At 43.5% G+C, this 21,027-nt stretch overlaps 1 protein-coding gene across 2 annotated transcripts in view; it reads right to left on the bottom strand.

The window, feature by feature from the left end:
- Positions 1–280: 280 nt before the first annotated feature.
- Positions 281–21,027, bottom strand: part of LOC124150317 (dTDP-glucose 4,6-dehydratase-like) — a 35,431-nt gene continuing 14,684 nt past the window's right edge. For both annotated transcript variants that reach the window (XM_046522296.2, XM_048380878.1), the window contains 7 exons: positions 11,083–11,236; positions 9,934–9,986; positions 8,290–8,416; positions 6,326–6,411; positions 4,998–5,111; positions 2,682–2,783; positions 281–1,982 (listed from right to left, as the gene is read on the bottom strand). In XM_046522296.2, coding sequence (XP_046378252.2) covers positions 1,833–1,982; positions 2,682–2,783; positions 4,998–5,111; positions 6,326–6,411; positions 8,290–8,416; positions 9,934–9,986; positions 11,083–11,236 — 786 coding nt within the window. In that variant the 3' untranslated portion in view covers positions 281–1,832. The remainder of the gene's footprint in view (positions 1,983–2,681; positions 2,784–4,997; positions 5,112–6,325; positions 6,412–8,289; positions 8,417–9,933; positions 9,987–11,082; positions 11,237–21,027) is intronic.

Genomic DNA, 21,027 nt, shown 5'->3' with positions numbered 1-21,027 from the left:
ACCATATTTCCCCCCTTGTGATCTGAGTTTCCCCTATATTTCCCTGTGTTTCTCCATATAGACCACCTTCATAACAATAAGTCCTTGTCTTACGTGTTGTTTTCCATCCACTCTGGGTTGTTTTTTCATGTGATAACATACTTTCTCCCCATGTGATATGTTTCTTTCTCCCCAGGTAATATCTGACTTCTCATGATATATCTTTCTTTCTCCCCATGTGATATCTATATTTCTCCCCATGTGATATCCTTCCTTCTCCCCATGTGATATCTTTCTCTCTCCCTTGTGATATCTTTATTTCTCCCCATGTGATATCTATATTTCTCCCCATGTGATATCCTTTCTTCTCCCCATGTGATATCTTTCTTTCTCCCTTGTGATATCTTTATTTCTCCCCATGTGATATATTTCTTTTTCCCCTGTGATATATTTCTTTCTCCCCGTGTGATAGGTTTCTTTCTCCAGATGTGATATCTTTCCTTCTCCCCATGTGATATCTTTCTTTCTCCCCATGTGATATCTTTCTTTCTCCCCATGTGATATCTTTCCTTCCCCCTATGTAATATCTTACTTCTCCTCATGAGATATGTTTCCTTCTCCATATGTGATGTTTCTTTCTCTCCTTGTGATATGTTTCTTTCTCCTCTAGTGATATCCTTCTTTCACACCATGTGATATCTTTCTCCCTATGTGATATTACTTTCTCACCATGTGATATTACTTTCTCCCTATGTGATATTACTTTCTCACCATGTGATATCTTTCTCCCTATGTGATATTACTTTCTCCCTATGTGTCACAGGAATGCATTTCAATTTGAAACGTATGTATTGAAAGGTGCCCGATTTAAATGTAAATTCTACAAAATAAAAGCATGTTTTACATTTTCCCTGGAACTATATTTACTTGATCCCACAGACGGCACAGGGGGTCAAGTACCAACATGGAGTGAACCTGTAATTTTCATTGTCCACGAGTGTCACACACTGGTAATACTAAACTACTAAATGAACCACTGTTATTGCAATAACCTTTATGTATATGCCAGCATAACTATCTATATATCATTACTATTAGGTTTAAAAAATTAAAGAATCAGTTCTCAGGCACAGACTTTTGAAAAAATAGAGCGGGTGGCTAGTGGTTTTTTTTTTTGCTTGTTCAAACTAGCATGTTACCAAATAATCAGTTGCGTACCATCAACCTGGGAAAGGGCCTCCCTACATTAACAAGTATACAAACTCCTATTGCCGTCATTACCATGACACAAGTTGCGCAGTAAAGCAGTGCGCATGTAAAGGGTAGTAATTGAAAGCTATATTGGATCGCATTGTTTTTAAGTATTCAGATTTTTATAAAAAAATAAATTAAAATGGAAATAAAAACTTAACATGCAGCAGACTTTATGTTGATGTGGGCTATGCCTGAGAACCAAGATTATAATTTTTTTTAGCCTTACAAGTCAACATTTGACAAAGGTCAAAATAGTCATCTTTACTCAAAGATGTGGCCCTTAGCAAATGTTGAGTAGTATACATAGAAGAATGTAAGCTTTCAAACTGAACACACTTGGCCAAATACAAACACTGACACTCACAGTCATATCGGGAAAAGCTGTTTTGGAATGCATAACATCAGTAAACAGCGCTTTTACATGGTTCTGTGACATATATTTCAGTTGCTAGGCAACCTGTCATCATTTCACGCGCACACCATCAATGTATACACAACGTACCAACATATACAAAAGCAAGTGTATAAATCATGTATCATCCCACGTGATACTAAAACATCTACATCGTGTGGTTGTACCATACGCGCAGTGGTGCGCATCACACGGTATCGGCCTCCCCTCCCTCTCCATCCTCCCCTGCCTCCCCTGCCTCCCCGTCCACCAAGTCCCCGACTGGCTGACTGTAGAACACCTCCCCCGACAGCAACGATGTTGGAAACAGCCCCATCTTGATGTAGTCGTCCAGGACCTGAAACGTACAACAACCTATACATGTGAAGAAAAGTTTAACATTGTGTTCAAGATGCTGGTTTTATAGTGCTAGCCCACCGAGTGAGTGAGTGAGTGAGTGAGGTTTTACACCGCTTTTAGCAATATTCCAGCAATATCATGGCGGGGGACACCAGAAATGGGCTTCACACATTGTACCCATGTCGGGAATAGAACCCGGGTCTTCGGTGCGATGAGCGAACGCTTTAACCACTATGCTACCCGACCGCCCCTAGCCCACTGAGATACCATGCGGCAGTTTAACATGAATACCCCACTCAGACACAGTATACCGACTCCAAGCTGACCAGTCCTTGTTTTAGCCCCTTAATGCCGAGTGCCAGACAGGGTAACAACAAGTACCATCTTTTAACGTCTTTTTGTATGACGCGGTCAGGGATCGAACCACGGACCTTCTGCTCTCTGGGCAGACGCTCTACCACTAGACCACGGAGGCGGTCTATGGCTTAAGATAGGGTGATAGGCTGTAAGACCTGTTTATTTAATTTGTTAGGTTCCAGAATGTTTGCCTCAAAATGGTCAGTTGTCAAATTAAAAAATTAGACGTTGTTTCATGTGGAAAAATAGGGCTGAAAGGGTTAAAAAAAAGCACATAAAAGGTGGAAAGAGGACTATCTAATCTGTACATCCATCATGGATCCTGTAAGAAGGTGCTCACCTCTCGGAGGGTGTCGACACACAGACTCGGCCTCTCCCAGGTGAAGCCCATGCCTGTCAGTCGGGCGGGGTCCAGACACAGGTGCTTGTTGTACAGCAGCTCCTGGAACACACACACACCACCACCATCAGCTCCGGCCTCCCACATCCGGTCATAATATACCTGCATCTAGCGTTGGACTGACAAGATGCTTAAAAAGCTATCCAATCAAATTACCGTATTCGACGTAATAAGCGCCCTGCTCTAATAAGCGCCCATGGCGATATTAGCACCCCTTCCGATTGATCAATGAACACAAGACTTATGTATATGGGTATAATACGCACTCTTGTCTTATATGCACCCTAAATTATGGGCAATTGAATTCTGGAAAAATATATCTGTCGCATGTTAACATTTCAGGCTGTCAGCATCAACCACAAAATTTATCTTTCAACTTTGTTTTTTTTCCACCAAAATAATATTCTAATAAGAGCCCCCTATTTCTGATTTTGAGAGCGCCCTGGGCACTTATTACGTCGAATACGGTACTTATGTTTCACTTTTGAACAAGCAGAATATCACCGGTAATCGGCTTGCCTTGTTGCGAACCATCTGAAATACATCTGTGAATGTCTTGCAGAAAAAGGACCTCCTTATCTAATACCAACCAAACTTTGTTTGTTCGCACTTAGTAATATTCCAGCTATATGACAGTAGTCTGTAAATAATCGAGTCTGGACCAGACAATCCAGTGACTGACATCATGAGCATTGATCCACGCAATTGGGATACAATGACATGCTTCAACCAAGTCAGCGAGCCTGACCACCCGGTCTCTTAAGTGTTTTGATTTGGTGAGTGAGTGAGTATGGTTTTACCACTTTTAGCAATATTCCAGAAATATCACGGCGGGGGACCCAGAAATGGGCTTCACACATTGTACCCATGTGGGAAAGCAAATACTTTAACCACTAGGATACCCAGCGCCCCAAATATTGATTGGTTCTCATAAGAAAAAATCAAACAGCAAGATACTGTTTGGTGGATCATCTACTTACTTACAGTGCTGTTATATTATTGGGTGACTGAATTTCTTGCTGTGTATTTGTACACAGTCAACTCAACAGTTATAGAGTTATGTTGAAGTACTTTGCATACTTTATGCAAATGTGCAGAATATTTGGAGCTGAGTGTTCAGTGGTAGATTTAACAACAAATTTGTATGTAGCCAGCAGGGCTTGCTCCTTTTAAAAGTTACTGGCCCTTCTCCAAACTAGCTGGCCTACACCTATATGGTGGAGGCTGTGAAGTGGCCGAAGCTGAGGTCGTGTAGCCACCTAATGGGGCTCTGAAATCTTTTAGAACTCCTCCCCGCTAAAACACCTCTTCCTGTGCTCTGAGGTTATATCTTGGCTTTTCAGTGTGTTTTATGAGTGAGTGAGTGAGTTGGGTTTAACGCCGCTTTTAACACTATTACAGTTATATCACGGCGTGTCAGCTTAATGTGGGAGGAAAGCCAGAAGTGATGCAGGTCTCAGACGTTTATCACTTCGGTGAAACCCACGAGCATGGGTATGGTGCTGACAAACCTAGAAACATAATCGGGGCGAACCGGGATTCGAACCCACAATCATAGGTTTCTGGCGTGCCCAAGGGATGTAACTCTGCACAGCAAATCGCAGTGCCTTAGACGACTGGGTCACCCGTTCCCCCTTGTGTTTTATGAGCAAATAAAGACATTGTTATAAACATTACAAAATGGCGTCCGGTAGCCATTCTACCGAGATGATCGACATATATTTTTCTTCAAGTTAACCATTCACACAACCCCATCCCCCTAAATATTTTCTCATACAGCAGTGTCCAATAAACAAAAATTAAACATACACAGAGAAGGGGTGACATTTTGTTTGTTTGTTTGTTGTTTAACGCCGCACTCAGAAATATTCCAGCCATATGACGGCGGTCTGTAAAATAATCGAGTCTGGACTTGACAATCCAGTGATTGACATCATGAGCATCGATCCACGCAATTGGGATCGATGACATGTATCAATCAAGTCAGCGAGCCTGACCACCTGATCCCGTTAGTCGCCTTTTACGACAAGCATAGTCGCCTTTTCGGCAAGCATGGGTTGCTGGGTGACATTTTCACAAGCCTTGACGGGCCATCTACTTTACGTTTCAGCAAGCCCTGTGGCCACAGTTAAGTCGATCCCTTGTGTTGATATTGATCATTCATATTTCAACTTGTCAATGACGTCTTGCCACTGTGCCATAGACAGCTGAGATGCAGCGATGGCTCCGCCAACCACAACGAGACTAGTTTTGTACCTGGTCAATGAAGGGGTTGAGCGGTGTGTTGACGATGTTGTCTCGCTGACAGGCGTCGGCCCATGGTGCCATGTGTTTGTCGTTGATGTCCTCCACCACATTCGTCATGTTCAACTGAAACCAAAAGAGGAATTATCTCCCCTTGGAATTTCACCTTTCCAAATTTGGGTTTTGTATGACATGATATCTTACTTTGGGCATTCCCAATCATTTTCATATGAATTTTATAATGACAGGATATTTAAAGATTTAGTGTGTGTGTGTCTCTGTGTGTGCGTGCGTGCATGCGTGGAAACATTCCAGCAGTCTGATGACAGTCTGTACATAATCTTGTCTGAAGCTGACAATCCACCGATATCACCGATATGACTACGCAGCTGGGGTACGTAGACACACAATTAACTAGGTCACCAAGTTGAACCCCCCTCTTACGACCAGCATAGGTTGCTGGGAGCCATTTCTAACCCAGAATGCCCACGGGGAGATATCCTGCCGCAGTTTAATGAATACCCCACTCAGACACAGTATACGGACTCCGAGCTGACCAGTCCTTGGTTTAGCCCCTTCATGCCGAGCACCAGACAGCGTGCCAAGTACTAAAGTGTAACATCTTTTGGTATGAGTATAATGACGCAGCATGGGATTGAACCACAGGCATTCCTCTCTCCAGATACTCTCTCCACTACATCACGGAGGTGCTCCAAATATCAGAAATTTGGCCACTGTTCTCAGCGACAGATGGTTTTCTTTATTTATTGTTTAACACAGCAGTCAGCAATATACCAGCTATATGTTGGTGGTCTGTAAATAATCGAGTCTTGACCAGGCATATGTGTGTCTGATGTCTCTTTGTTGTTGAACGCCGCACTCAGCAATATTCCAGCTACATGTCGGTCGTCTGTAAAAAATCGAGTCTGGACCAGACAATCCAGTGATTGACATCATGAGCATTGATCTACGCAATTGGGATACGATGACATGCATCAACCAAGTCAGTGAGCCTGACCACCCGATCCCGTTGGTCGTCTGTTATGGCAAGCATGGGTTGCTGAAGACCTATTCTACCCCGTATCTTATAGGGTCCTTAAATCCAAAGAACAAGCGAGATATGTGTGTCTGATGTTTCTTTGTTGTGCAACACCACACTCATTAATATTCCAGCTATTTGACGGTGGTCAAGTCTGGACCAGACAGTCCACTGATGGACATCATGAGCACCGATGAGCAACATTCTATGTATTTGGGATTCGATGACATGCAATGGTAATTGTCCTCCAAGATGATGAAAGGGAATGTAGCACTAACATGACATACAAACTATTACTCACCTTGGCCATATTTGACATTATGGAGCCGACAAAGTCAAAGTTGATGTCAAAGATTTCCGATACCAGCTCACTGATTCTCCCTTGTGCTGCAAATGGAGAAGTTCACAATAACATGACACGTAATTTCTGCGTATTTGACGCAATAATTTCCTGAAATACAAGCAAAAGTTTTTTTATATTTGTTTGTTTGTTTGTTTAAAGCTGCACTCAGCAATACTCCAGCTGTATGACGGTGGTCTGTAAATAATCGGGTCTGTACCAGACAACCCAGTGATTGATATCATGAGCATCAATCCAAACAATTCAGGGTTCACCTGGTGAGATCTTGTGTGGAGATATCAGAGTAAAAGGTTTGATTTTAACAAGAATGTATAAGTATTGCCCTGAGTATATCTGACATACTCACTGGTATCGCCCTTGTCCACCAGGTTGTCTATCTGCCCTGTGTGTCACCTGGTGTATATCTGACATACTCACTGGTATCGCCCTTGTCCACCAGGTTGTATATCTGCCCTGCATGTGTCACCTGGTGTATATCTGACATACTCACTGGTATCGCCCTTGTCCACCAGGTTGTATATCTGCCCTGTGTGTCACCTGGTGTATATCTGACATACTCAATGGTATCGCCCTTGTCCACCAGGTTGTATATCTGCCCTGCATGTATCACCTGGTGTATATCTGACATACTCACTGGTATCGCCTTTGTCCACCAGGTTGTATATCTGTCCTGTGTGTCACCTGGTGTATATCTGACATACTCACTGGTATCGCCCTTGTCCACCAGGTTGTATATCTGCCCTGCTTGTATCACCTGGTGTATATCTGACATACTCACTGGTATCGCCCTTGTCCACCAGGTTGTATATCTGCCCTGCGTGTCACCTGGTGTATATCTGACATAATCACTGGTATCGCCCTTGTCCACCAGGTTGTATATCTGCCCTGCATGTCAACTGGTGTATATCTGACATACTCACTGGTATCGCCCTTGTCCACCAGGTTGTATATCTGCCCTGTGTGTCACCTGGTGTATATCTGACATACTCACTGGTATCGCCCTTGTCCACTAGGTTGTATATCTGCCCTGCGTGTCACCTGGTGTATATCTGACATACTTGTCACCTGGTGTATATCCGACATACTCACTGGTATCGCCCTTGTCCTACAGGTTGTATATCTGCCCTGCGTGTCACCTGGTGTATATCTGACATACTCACTGGGATCGCCCTTGTCCACCAGGTTGTCTATCTGCCCTGTGTGTCATCTGGTGTATATCTGACATACTCACTGGTATCGCCCTTGTCCACCAGGTTGTATATCTGCCCTGCGTGTCACCTGGTGTATATCTGACATACTCACTGGTATGGCCCTTGTCCACCAGGTTGTCTATCTGCCCTGCATGTATCACCTGGTGTATATCTGACATACTCAATGGTATCGCCCTTGTCCACCAGGTTGTCTATCTGCCCTGTGTGTCACCTGGTGTATATCTGACATACTCACTGGTATGGCCCTTGTCCACCAGGTTGTCTATCTGCCCTGCATGTATCACCTGGTGTATATCTGACATACTCAATGGTATCGCCCTTGTCCACCAGGTTGTATATCTGCCCTGCATGTATCACCTGGTGTATATCTGACATACTCACTGGTATTGCCCTTGTCCACCAGGTTGTATATCTGCCCTGCGTGTCACCAGGTTGTATATCTGCCCTGTGTGTCACCTGGTGTATATCTGACATACTCACTGGTATCGCCCTTGTCCACCAGGTTGTATATCTGCCCTGCGTGTCACCTGGTGTATATCTGACATACTCACTGGTATCGCCCTTGTCCACCAGGTTGTATATCTGCCCTGTGTGTCACCTGGTGTATATCTGACATACTCACTGGTATCGCCCTTGTCCACCAGGTTGTCTATCTGCCCTTCATGTCACCTGGTGTATATCTGACATACTCACTGGTATCGCCCTTGTCCACCAGGTTGTATATCTGTCCTGGCTTGCCCTGCTGACACAAGGTCCACACAGCGGCACACAGGTCCTCCACATGGATCGTGTTCATCTTCAGGTCTTTGGTCCACAGCATCTGATGGTTAAAGGGCCATATGTTACAAAACTAAAGCCACCTTGTGAAATGAGGTTGAAGATGAAGGAATGTGCTTTTTTCATGACCCTCAGGTTTTACAAGCAATAATCATCCACTTGACCTGCAGGATGTAATAGATTTGCCTTGGCCCCAAGCTCCATCTTTCAGTGTAAGTTATAATATGATACAAGACCTACTCAGATGTAAGTAAGACACTACTAGTGACTAGTAAATGTTAATTAAGAAATAAACGAACAAAAATACATAAATAATAATGTAATGAGTACTTTATTTAAGTTGACAATACTCAATGGATAAGCAAGGATATACCTATATAATCTCGTAACATAAACTGTATCATTGTTCGAGTCACAAGTAACAAAAATCAAGTACAGTTACCATTAAAAAACAATTCCAAGACTAGTGCTATAACTTGTACATATTATAATACTTATTTCATAAAAGATAATTTACGTATAATTCCTCCTGTATTCGACAATGAACAGAAATACATAAATATTAATGGAATTAGTATTTTATTTCAGTTGGATAAGCAAGGATATACCTATATAATCTACTAACATAAATTGCATCATTATTCGAGTCACAAATAACAAAAATCAAGTACAGTTTCCACTTATATACAATAGAAGTTATTTGACAAAAGATAATTTAATGCTTTTGGCTACACTATTGGCTCGACTTCTTAAATTTACCACTGGCTTCCTGGAAAAAAATACTTGTAGTCATTGGCTACTTGGTAAAAATTGAAACTTTGAGGCCTGAAGTTGTGAGCGCATATTCAAATCTCCAGAAATGACGTCATGATAGAACAAAGTTTTATACTTCGTTCTCCATTGTTCTTTGTGATTTATCGCGTAGCTGTCTTATATCTGAAGATACAGGGTAACGACAGTGTAACAAACTACCACTAAAGTCCAAGATAAAACTTGTTTTTTAGATGTTGATACCTGGTGAGGTGAAATGGGATCCAAGATTATTGCACTTAGATAGCGATGTGCATGCACGTGTGTGTGTGGCTGCTTGTACTTGTCCGGACTGATGCCGATTTTACCATGCCACAGTTTAACATGAATACCCGACTCAGACACAGTATACTGACTCCCAGCCGACCAGTCCTTGTTTTGGCCCCATAATGCCGAGGGTCAGGCAGAGTAACAACCAGTACATGTATAATCTATTAACATGTTTTGGTATGACGTGGCCGGGATAGGCTCTTCCACTAGACCACGGAGGTATATACTATGTTGATACCAGGTCACACAGGAAACAAGGGAGGTTTCCCACCTTGGTCATACAAAAGAGTGAGTGAGTATGGTTTTACGCTGCTTTTAGCAATATTCCAGCAATATTACGGCGGGGGACACCAGAAAGGGGCTTCATTGTACATACGTGGGGAATTGAACCAGGGACTCCGGCATTTGAACGCTTTAACCACAGGGCTAACCCCCCCCCCCCCCCCCCCCCCCATTACGTTCCAGGGTGTGGACACTCACCTTCATCTTCTCCTTCATGTACTTGTATATTGCACCAATAATCAGTCGCGGAGCTGCCGACAAACATACATATATTATCACATAAAGGTTTGTGCCTATCAATGCAATAGTCATGTGGAGATTCCGGGTTAAAATTGATCATAAGAGGCAACAAATGGGAAAGGGTTGTCAGGCTCGCTGACGTGATTGATGCATGTCATCGTATCCCAATTGCGAAGATCGATGCACATGATGTCAATCACTGGATGGTCTGGACCTGTCTCAATTATTTCGACCAGCTCCTCTAGTCATCATCCTCCAGCCGCAATAATATGCCAGGTGATTAACATTTATTTGGATGGATTGTTGGATTTTCAATGAGTTTCCATCCTCAATTATATCTCCTTTCTGTTTTGATCAGTATCCTGGACCCATTTGCCAACATAGAGTCATTTTGAGCCCTATTAAAATGTTTTGTTTGTTTGTTGTTTAACACCACACTCAGCAGTATTCCAGCTATATGACGGCGGTCTGTAAATAATCGAGTCTAGGCCAGACAATCCAGTGATTGACATCATGAGCATCTATCCCATAAATTGGGATACGATGACATGCATCAACGAAGTCAGTGAGTCGCCTGTTACTACAAGCATAGTCACCTTTTACTTTACCCTATATACATTGATATAATCGAGGATGATTTTCACACACTTTTTCTTGACTTTAAATTTAAATATTTTCTTTTCCCCAAAAAATCTGTAAAATGTTGTTTGTAATGTCACAAACAATGAAACTCTTAGTCCAATATCACATGACACTAGGCATCAAACTTTTACAGGTAAACATTGGATGCAGACAATGGAGTGAGTAAATGAGTATGGTTTTTACACCGCTTTTATCAATATTCCAGGAACATCACGGCAGGGAACACCAGAAATGTGCTTCACACATTGTACCCACGTTGGAAATCAAACCTGGGTCTTCGGCGTGACGAGCGAGCACTTTAACCACTAGGCTACCCGACCGCCAAATGGAAGAAATCAGCTCACAGGGACCTTCCATCCTTACAGCTGGTATTTCTCTCATTAATTTTTTGCAGATCATATTTTACCCTTGAGTACCTCTCTTTTGCCAGCATTGAAAACAATCCAATCAGGATATATTACTTACTTAAACCATTCTTATCCCCTGGCCCGTAGACGATGGCGGGTCTCACGATGATGTAGTTGAGGTCGGGGATGTTCTCGAGGTCCCTCTCGACCTCCAGCTTGTGTCGGGCCATGTGAGTCCAGGGGTCACACTTGCAGTCCTCTTTGTTGGCTTTCTGGAGACACAAGAACATACGTGTCTGAGGACACAAGAACATAGGTGTCCGAGGACACAAGAACATTGGTGTCCGAGGACACAAGAACATAGGTGTCTGAGGACACAAGAACATGTATGTCTGAGGACACAAGAACATAGGTGTCTGAGGACACAAGAACATAGGTGTCTGAGGACACAAGAACATAGGTGTCTGATACAAGAACAGAGCTTGAGATAAGCTTTTGGTGTTGTGGGTATATTACCCATGCATTTTAAAATCATCGGGTATCAGTAATTCTATCTGAGTATTCAAATTTCTGTTACCCACTAGTTTTTACACATATGGGTATTTAAGTTAAACATTTAAAAACACTTCATCTAGTCCCTGCAAACTGGTGTCGTGTGGGTTCGAGAGCTTTATAGGACTCAAAAATACCATGATACTTCCACAAGAAAGTGTGACTGCAAACGATCATGATGTAACTGTCATCGTGGAGTTTGGCAAGGTTGACAGAATGCCTGTTTATAATTTCAAAATAAGTTGCTGATTTGCGAATCAAATACACAGGGCTACTTTACAATATTTTGATGATACGCACAAGTTTTATTTTTGTAGTGTATGTTCGTTGCGTATTTGATACGCTTGGATTTTATTTTACTGCGTATTTCTGCATTTCTGATGCGTATTTTACACAGATACGCAGCTTATCTGGAGCTCTGAAGAATATATTTGTCTGAGGACACAAGAATATGTGTCTGAGGACATCATCTCAAAGGACAAAAGAACATACCGCTGAAATTACAAAAATATCAACCTTCAAGAAAGTTTGATAACAGTTTAAGAATCTACATTGAAACGTCTCCATATGCAATAAGCCAGAAGTTGTTATCCCTACAGTTGTACGTTTTATTACTAATCCCTCAGAAATCCTGATTATGAACTAAATAACAATTGTGTTCACATTTGCCTGCCAAGGGCACTTTGTTTGGAATTCTAGACAAATCCCTGGTATGTATTATGTATCGCATCGAAGGACACTTGTAATGTCCTGGAACCACCAACTTGGCGTGCACAAAATGCCTTTGACACATAATCAACATTTTGATATTATTCTCAGCATGATAGAGCCTCAAATAGCATCCTGAGATTATACTTTGAAATTTCTCTTCTATCTCTGCACTATACATATTAGACAGGTAAATATGTGAGTTATCTCCCCTGGTGCGGTACCCAAGTCCTTGATATGGGTGCACTTGGCCTATCCTGGTACCATCTTAAATAACAAAGGCGGCTACGGAGAAGTGATATTCACTGCAAAACGTGTAATGTCTGATTCTGCTGAATACAGTTCCTATAAAGCGATGCCTGGTTTTTTAAGACAGGTTTTTCTGTGCTTAAGGGCAAGTTCACACGGAAATGAAGCTATTTTTCTTGTACTTTTTCCACATTAAAAGTGTTAACCTAGTAGTGTCATAGACAAAAATATAAAAATTTAGTAAAATCTAAATATTTTTTACATTTGTATACTTATCCTGCATTACTCCTTAATGCATTCACTGTTACTTACGACAACTAGAAGGACAGCGCTGCGAAGGTCCTGGGTGAAGAAATAAAGTTGTTGTTCTCAAGTCCCAATCAGTGGCCTTCCGTCGCTGTCCTGTGACCTTGATGACAACTAAGGTCATCTTCACATCACTGCCTGTCGCCCAAGCTCTTAGAAAAACATACTTTTGAGGTTTCTGAAGCCAAAGTGGGGAGGCAAGTCTAACGACGGGTGGGCCTTAAGCGTAGTAATGCAGGATAAGTATACAAATGTAAAAAATATTTAGATTTTACTAAATTTTTTACTTATCCTGCATTACTCCTTAATGCATCTGTATCGGACGGTTTGGAGGTGGGTCAACCTTCAGAATACAGAAACCTCAATAATTCACACCCTGCAATACGACCCCATTTGGTCGATAAACCGTGAAGCGGAAAAGTTCAGACAAAAACGCCATTACGGTAGGGTTGTTCAAAAATCAAAAACATTGAACATAGGAATTAAAGAGAAATTCCCTATACACGCTTAGTAATAAAGAAAATAATAGCTATTCAGCTAATTCTTTACTTACTGCGTCATAGAGCCGTCGCTGACAAACAAGATTGTCTAATATTCTTCCACTGGTGGCGACTGAGTGACTGCACATGGAAGTTGACTGGCTCTGTATAGGGCGAGTTCATTATTTGCGTCAGTGGTTGGCAATCTGCAGGATAACAACCAGAGGGCCAAACTTCGAACGTCTTTGACATCCTCGAGAGTCACAACGCGAAGGTTATGACTAACGAAAATATGTGTCGAATCTCCAGAAATATCCTTCCGTGATTGTTCCAAAACCACAATTGCCGTGTTGAGCCCTGGTAAGGCTGACACCTTGAGATCTTGAGGGTAATTCGCTCTCGGCGAGTTCCGTTTGATGATCTCGTAGGCCTGAAGGATTACTGCGCGTAACCATATAGATATGGTGTTTGCGATTATGCGACTAACTTCTGTCGTGGACGAACCACGCCTTGTCTTGGAGCGTCGAATGAAAACTCGAACTGCTCGCACCGAGCCCAGGAGAACTTCACCATGTACGATTCCCACAATAGTCGATATCGGTGGGATGGTGAAGAACGGTCGGGTTGGCCTGGTAGTAGATTTTAGCAATAAAATCCCAGCATAACCCTAGATGTCCTGTTCCGTGCGTCCCATGCTCAAAACGGATCCGGGTTGAGTCGACCACATGTAGTTCGCTCACCCGTACCGCCATTGCTAATGCCAAGAGAAACCATTGTTTCCTTGGTGAGGTCCAAGCTCCTCACAGCGATAGCCCATTCGCGGAGCTCTCTATACTATACCGAGAGTGTAACGAAGGTGTCACGCGCTGGGAAGGAGCTTGAAAATGAGGATGCAATGAGGGGCTCGAAGGGGGCCCTCGCAAACCTCGAAGTACCACGTTCAAGTCCCAATCAGGTGGCTGGAACTTGGCCTTCTGATCCTCAAACCTGAATGAGCATAATATGGCCTGTAGTTCCGTGACCTTAATCACACTGTGATTTTCCGGAAACGGCCAACACTAAGATAATTGCAGCCAATTACGTAGTAATGGTGCTACCTTCCAAGTGTTTTTGGGTACGCAATGTAGGAGGTATTCCTCTAGGAATTGTGACGCAATCGTAGGGTCTTGATTCTTTTCTTCCCTGTAAAAAGTCTCAAGTGATCCCCACTTGTCATCGTCGTCTCTGGGAGAGTAACGATGAACTAAAGCTATAGCTTTGCTGCCCGTGTCGAAATAACCCTTCGCACTTAAACGCCTTTTAAAGACGAACCATGCGTGCAGACGTTGGGTGAGGCAATTTTCTGTTGAGGGTGGATGAGTAGGTTGGACCACTGTGAGAGGGGAAGTGAATCGTTTTAGATTTTTCCGAGCTTGACGAACTACCCTCTCGCCGGTTACCATGGTGCGACCAAAGGAGAGATCGAGATACCTTGTCTCCTTGATCCCCTGTAGCATCTTGGAAGTAAAAGTGGTGGCAGAAGAGTTTTAGTTCTTTGCCCTTCCCAAGTGATACTGAACTCGTCCACCGCCCAAGTCTGCGGATCCGGCAACGGGGAGATATACGTCATGAGTTGGTGGCCTAGGCAAGTAATAAACAAGTCAATGTTTGGTTGCCTGAATTCCTGAAGCAGTAACTGGAATGCTTCTGTGAGAAATTTCCACTCAGTGGGAGCCACCCTGTCTGGACGTGATAAAGTATCGGCCAGTATGTTTCTACATCCGGGGATGTGCTGAACTATGAACCTTAGTCACAGCCGATCCACTAGATGGAAGAAATCTGAATGTCCTTAGAAGTGGAGAGTGGGAGTGTGTTGTTCCCCGATTGCACAGGCACCACACCGCAGTGCTGTTGTCTGTGGATATAGCGAGTCGGGCTAACTGTAGTTGATTCTGCCAATGTGATATAGCCAGAATTAAAGCTTCCAACTCCAAGTTGTTTATGTGCCACTTCCATTGTGCGCCGGGCCATAGCCCTGAGCTTATCTGGTCTTGTAAGTGAAGACTCCACCCCTGAAAAGGGACGTCCACAAACAGGTGTGTATTCGGGGAAAATCCGAATAAACAGACTCCGCAGACATTCAGCGCCACAAATTGAGGCTCTAGCTTAGTTGGTAGAGTGATGGCCTTGAGTGGATCCTGACTCCTGATGTAAGGGTTCAGGGAAAAAAAAAAAATTGAATTGGTCGCTGTTGTAAGCGGCCCATGCTAGTTAACTCCTGTGCCGAGGTGATTAACCCTAGCAACACTTGCCACTGGCGAAGTGTGTGTGGTTGGTGTAGAGTAGATGACAAAAGAAGTAGAAACTTGTGCCATCTGTCCCTCGGTACAGATAGGATATCCTGGTCTGTCTTAAACAGGTCTCCTATGAACTGAAGTCAATAGGAAGGAGAATACTCCCGACTTCGCCTCGTTGAATGTCTATCCCAGTTATTGACATGTGTTGATGATACAGTAGATCGCCCTCCATCTACGACTCGAACCAAGTGTTCGTCACGTGTAGATAGTTATTGGCTTCATTACTCCTGTAAATAGCCATAAGTGTCACTGACATGTCAAATGGGAAATACTACCATTGGTAGTGAACCCCAATGAACTGGACCTGAAAAGTCTACGGTTGGGATGGATAGACAGACTGATGAAGAATCAAACGTTCGTTGAACACAGAGATTGTGGATCATTCTCATCTTGTCTGGGTCCTTCATGAGTACCAGGTAGGTGTGAGGATAAAACCCCGGAGTAAAGACTGGGTTGTGAACCCACTCTACAGCTCTTCTTACCAACAGTATGTCTATGTTGGATTTTCCCAATCAAACTGTGGTCAACGGTGGGGTTAACTCTACCCTTATACGGACACCATGATATAGTGCGATAAGTACGAAATCGTCCTTGAGACTTGTCTCTGCCACTCCCTTTCTCAGTAAGGGAATGCTGGTCTTCCCTGAGAAACGCGCGTCTAGGCTTATAATTCCCTGACTTGGACTTTCCAAGCTTTTTGGGAACTTGACGTGCGTGTCTGCGATCTGTTCGTTGAACAGGGGAGTAGATGATCAAGGTTGACGTAATAGACTGCCCTTGAAACCAGCATCTCAGTTGGAAACGCTATAAAGTCTTGGGTGTAACGGTAATCACCGTCAGAACGGTCTCAAGATGAATTTTCCTGTGGTCAAACTGACGCTGTAGGAAAAACACCATAGTTTGGAAGTGATCTAATCAGATAGGGTTATCCTCTAATAGATTCTGATCCACTGCAAACATTGACGATATTGGTCGCTTAAATCACGGAGCAAATGTGAGTTTTGGAGAAGGTTTCCTCCAATGACCTAGTGGTGTCCCTCTTATTTACCCTGTTATCAGGGGAGGGCGTTACTGACACGAGATGGTCTGCTTCCCAATCGGGTACATGTGCTAAGCTGATCATGTGCCGGTTACGTAACCGAGTACACTGTAAGCCTTGGGCTAACGTCATTGTAGAGACCTTGATTGATACGCAGACGCTGCGCTCAGCGCAGGTCTGGAATGTTGGAACAGCGCTAAGCTGATCGTGCGTCACTGGCGTGATAGGAGCGCTTGGGTATCAGTCAGACGCTGCGCTCGGCGCAGGTCTATGCTGGATATGTTGGAACAGCGCTAAGCTGATCGTGCGTCACTGGCGTGATAGGAGCGCTTGGGTATCAGTCAGACGCTGCGCTCGGCGCAGGTCTATGCTGGATATGTTGGAACAGCGCTAAGCTGATCGTGCGCCGATTGCGTAATAGAAGTGCTTTGGTTGTAGTCAAGTGCTGCGCTCGGCGCAGATAAATCAGACACAAAGCTCAAAAGTATTGACTGGATCAAGGCTTGTGTCTAATCTACCCCCATCATAGCATCTCGATACGCTGGTGCTGTCGCCGACGTCACAGATTATCATACATGTATCTGGAAGTGTCCGGCGGCTGAAAAAATAGGAGCAGTTACGATACTCACAAAATCCTCCGGTATTGTTGATTTCGGTGGATGGTGTACTTCTGCAATCACAGTCGTCATAATACCTGCCGATAATAACGGTTGGGTGGTAATGACAGAACCATATGTCATTCGCTATTCTGCGATAGTGACATTCCTCTCGTCTCACGACGGAATAACTGCAAAATATGATTGTGAGTAATCTGCTTTTATATAGTAAACTCGTTGGATTAGAGATTTACATAAAAATTACATTTTGAATTTTGGCGAGCACATCTACGTGCATGCCTATGACCGTGGATAAAGAGCTTTGGGCGATTATTCCACGACAATATGTACACCGAGCAAACATAATTATGTTACGCAATTAAACCATTGAAGAAATGGTACTGGAAGAATGCCGTAGAATTGAACAGTAATCTATCGGCAAAAATACGAATTGCAAGGGTATACAATATTTTTATATACGCAATTCAATGTAAACCAAGGCTATTTCCATTTAGAGATTGGAGAGCACATCCGCGCGCAAACCAACCAATCGTGGATGATAATCTTGTAAGGTTTTTTCCACGACAATTAGTAAAATGCTCAAAGGTATGTTACGCAATGAAACCCTTGTTGATGAGATAATACTGGAAGAGTGCCGAAGAATTTGAACACTAATCTATCGGCAAATTTATGAGTTGCAAGGATATACAATATTTTTGTATGCGCAACCCAATGTAAACCAATGGTATTTATATTTTCATTTAGGGTTTGGAGAGCACATCTGCGCGCAAACCAAACAACGTGGATGATAATCTTTGTAAGATTTTTCCCACAACAATTAATACCACGCTCAATCATAAGTTACACAATTACATATATATATGTATATTCAATGTCTGTACATATAGAGTAGGGAAAGGGCCACCTAAGTTGGATAACTTTTGCCCAATCCCGTTGACCATATATGTCAATAAAATATGTTGAAATTAAACACAATTACGCCATTGTTGATGAGGCGGTACTGGAAGAATGCCATAGAATTGAACAATAATCTATCGGCAAAAACTACGAGTTGCAAGAGTATACAATAGTTCATATACGCAACTCAATGTAAAACCAAAAATACCAACAAAAAACTATTTAATCGCATAAACATAGGTACGCAATAAAAGAATTGTTGATGAAGCGGGACTGGAAGAAAGCCGTAGATTTGATATTAATCTATCGGCAACCATATGTTTAACGAGTTGAAAAAGTATACAATAATTTTAGTATACGCAACTCACTGTTACGCCAAAGCTAGTAATATTTAAGAACATAAGAATATGTTATACATACGTAGCTGAGAATTGTAAACAATATGACTACCTTGGCAGGCAAACGATTGTAACACAATTCAAAATGGCGGCGAACAACAATATTTTGGCGGGAAAAAAGACAAGCGTCTTTTCACGCCTAATTAATTCACATAAAACTACACAACATGGTGAAAGTAATATGAAAAGAATACATCACCCATCGCAGATCAATTTTTAAGATTGTAGACAAACTGAAGGTCTAAAATTAATCCAAAAGGAGAGCTCCGCTTGGACACGTCCTAGCTGTGCTGCGACAAGCAGTGATGTGAAGATGACCTTAGTTGTCATCAAGGTCACAGGACAGCGACGGAAGGCCACTGATTGGGACTTGAGAACAACAACTTTATTTCTTCACCCAGGACCTTCGCAGCGCTGTCCTTCTAGTTGTCGTAAGTAACAGTGAATGCATTAAGGAGTAATGCAGGATAAGTAAAAAATATTACAATTAATTAACATATTTTTTGCATTAAAACGATTTATATTTCACATTTACCAAGTGTTCTATTTACATAACAAAAACACCATGGCTTATGCCCCTTGCAATATGACGTCATTGGTGCCAATTGATAAACATTATGACGTCATCATGCTTTGTTAGAGCCGCTTCACGTGGTGTAGGTACAGGTGTGTGATTCTAGCGTCTCAGATGCCAGCCAGCATAGTGTTATGCTGAGTCACCACTGCGCCGGAGTGTGTCGTAGGCCATGTTGTTTTACCGCAAACTGGTACTTGATATCTTTGCGTTGAGAATAGACCCAGTTGAATTGGCACCAATTACGTCATTATCTAAGGGGGATAACTCAGGTCTGTTTAGCTCGAAAAACGAAGGCCTCCTAACGGCATATCATTTTCACAATATTGTGAGCTTCCTACTTTCACTGTGGAAAAAGTGAGTGTATGTTTTCATACACAGATACTAACTAATTCTAAAATTGCGTTTTGTTTAGAAAAAGAAAGAAAGTGATTTTTGCGTGTACACTTCCCCTGTAACAGTAAAAGGTTAGTCGGCTGCCCCCAGGCTGTGCTGTGTCATGTGACTGTCATGTGACTGTCATGTGACTGTCACATGCACAAAACTAGCTCCAATATTCAGTCTTGCCAATGTTGGCCAAGGTCGAACAGAGTGGTCCTTGACGTAGGACTGGAGACCATCTAAACCAGACCATTGCACGAGTACCCGTCAGCCGAGTGGTCCTTGATGTAAGACTGCAGTGCGTCTAACCCAGACCACTGCATGAGTACCCATCAGCCGAGTGGTCCTAGACGAAGGACTGGAGTCCATCTGAAGCAGACCATTGCACGAGTACCCGTCAGCCGAGTGTTCCTAGACGTAGGACTGGAGACCATCTGAAGCAGACCCAGGCTTGAGTTCCTGTCAGCCCAATGGTCCTTGACATTAGACTCAAGTCCATCTGAACCAGACCATTGCATGAGTACCCATCAGCCGAGTGGTCCTAGACGAAGGACTGGAGTCCATCTGAAGCAGACCATTGTACGACTACTCGTCAGCCGAGTGGTCCTAGACGAAGGACTGGAGTCCATCTGAACCAGACCATTGCACGAGTACCCATCAGCCGAGTGGTCCTAGACGAAGGACTGGAGTCCATCTGAAGCAGACCATTGCACGTGTACCTGTCAGCCGAGTGGTCCTAGGCGAAGGACTGGAGTCCATCTGAACCAGACCATTGCACGAGTACCCGTCAGCTGAGTGGTCCTTGATGTAAGACTGGAGTGCGTCTAACCCAGACCACTGCACGAGTACCCGTCAGCCGAGTGGTCCTTGACGAAGGACTGGAATCCATCAGAACCAGACCATTGCACGAGTACCCGTCAGACGAGTGGTCCTTGACATAGGACTGGAGTCCATCTGAACCAGACCACTGCACAGGTACCCATCAGCTGAGTGGTCCTTGACATAGGACTGGAGTCCATCTAACCCAGACCACTGCACGAGTACCCGTCAGCCGAGTGGTCCTTGACTTACCACTGGAGTCCATCTGAACCAGACCATTGCACGAGTACCTGTCAGCCAAGTGGTCCTAGGCGAAGGACTGGAGTCCATCTAAACCAGACCATTGCACGAGTACCTGTCAGCCGAGTGGTTCTTGCATAGGATTGGAGTCTGTCTGAACCAGACCACTGCACGAGTACCCGTCAGCCGAGTGGTCCTTGACGTAGGATTGGAGTCCGTCTGAACCAGACCACTGCACGAGTACCTGTCAGCCGAGTGGTCCTAGACGTAGGACTGGAGTCCATCTAAACCAGACAGCTGCACGAGTACCCGTCAGCCGAGTGGTCCTAGACGTAAGACTGGAGTCCATCTGAACCAGACCACTGCACGAGTACCCGTCAGTCGAGTGGTCCGAGACGTAGGACTCGAGTCCATCTGAACCAGACCATTGCACGAGTACCCGTCAGCCGAGTGGTTCTTGATGTAAGA

Source organism: Haliotis rufescens, unplaced genomic scaffold (assembly GCF_023055435.1).
Source record: "Haliotis rufescens isolate VD_foot unplaced genomic scaffold, xgHalRufe1.0.p SCAF_33, whole genome shotgun sequence".
NCBI lineage: Eukaryota > Metazoa > Mollusca > Gastropoda > Lepetellida > Haliotidae > Haliotis > Haliotis rufescens.
The sequence above is the reverse complement of the archived record's forward strand: the minus strand, read 5'-3'. Positions and strand labels throughout refer to the sequence as shown.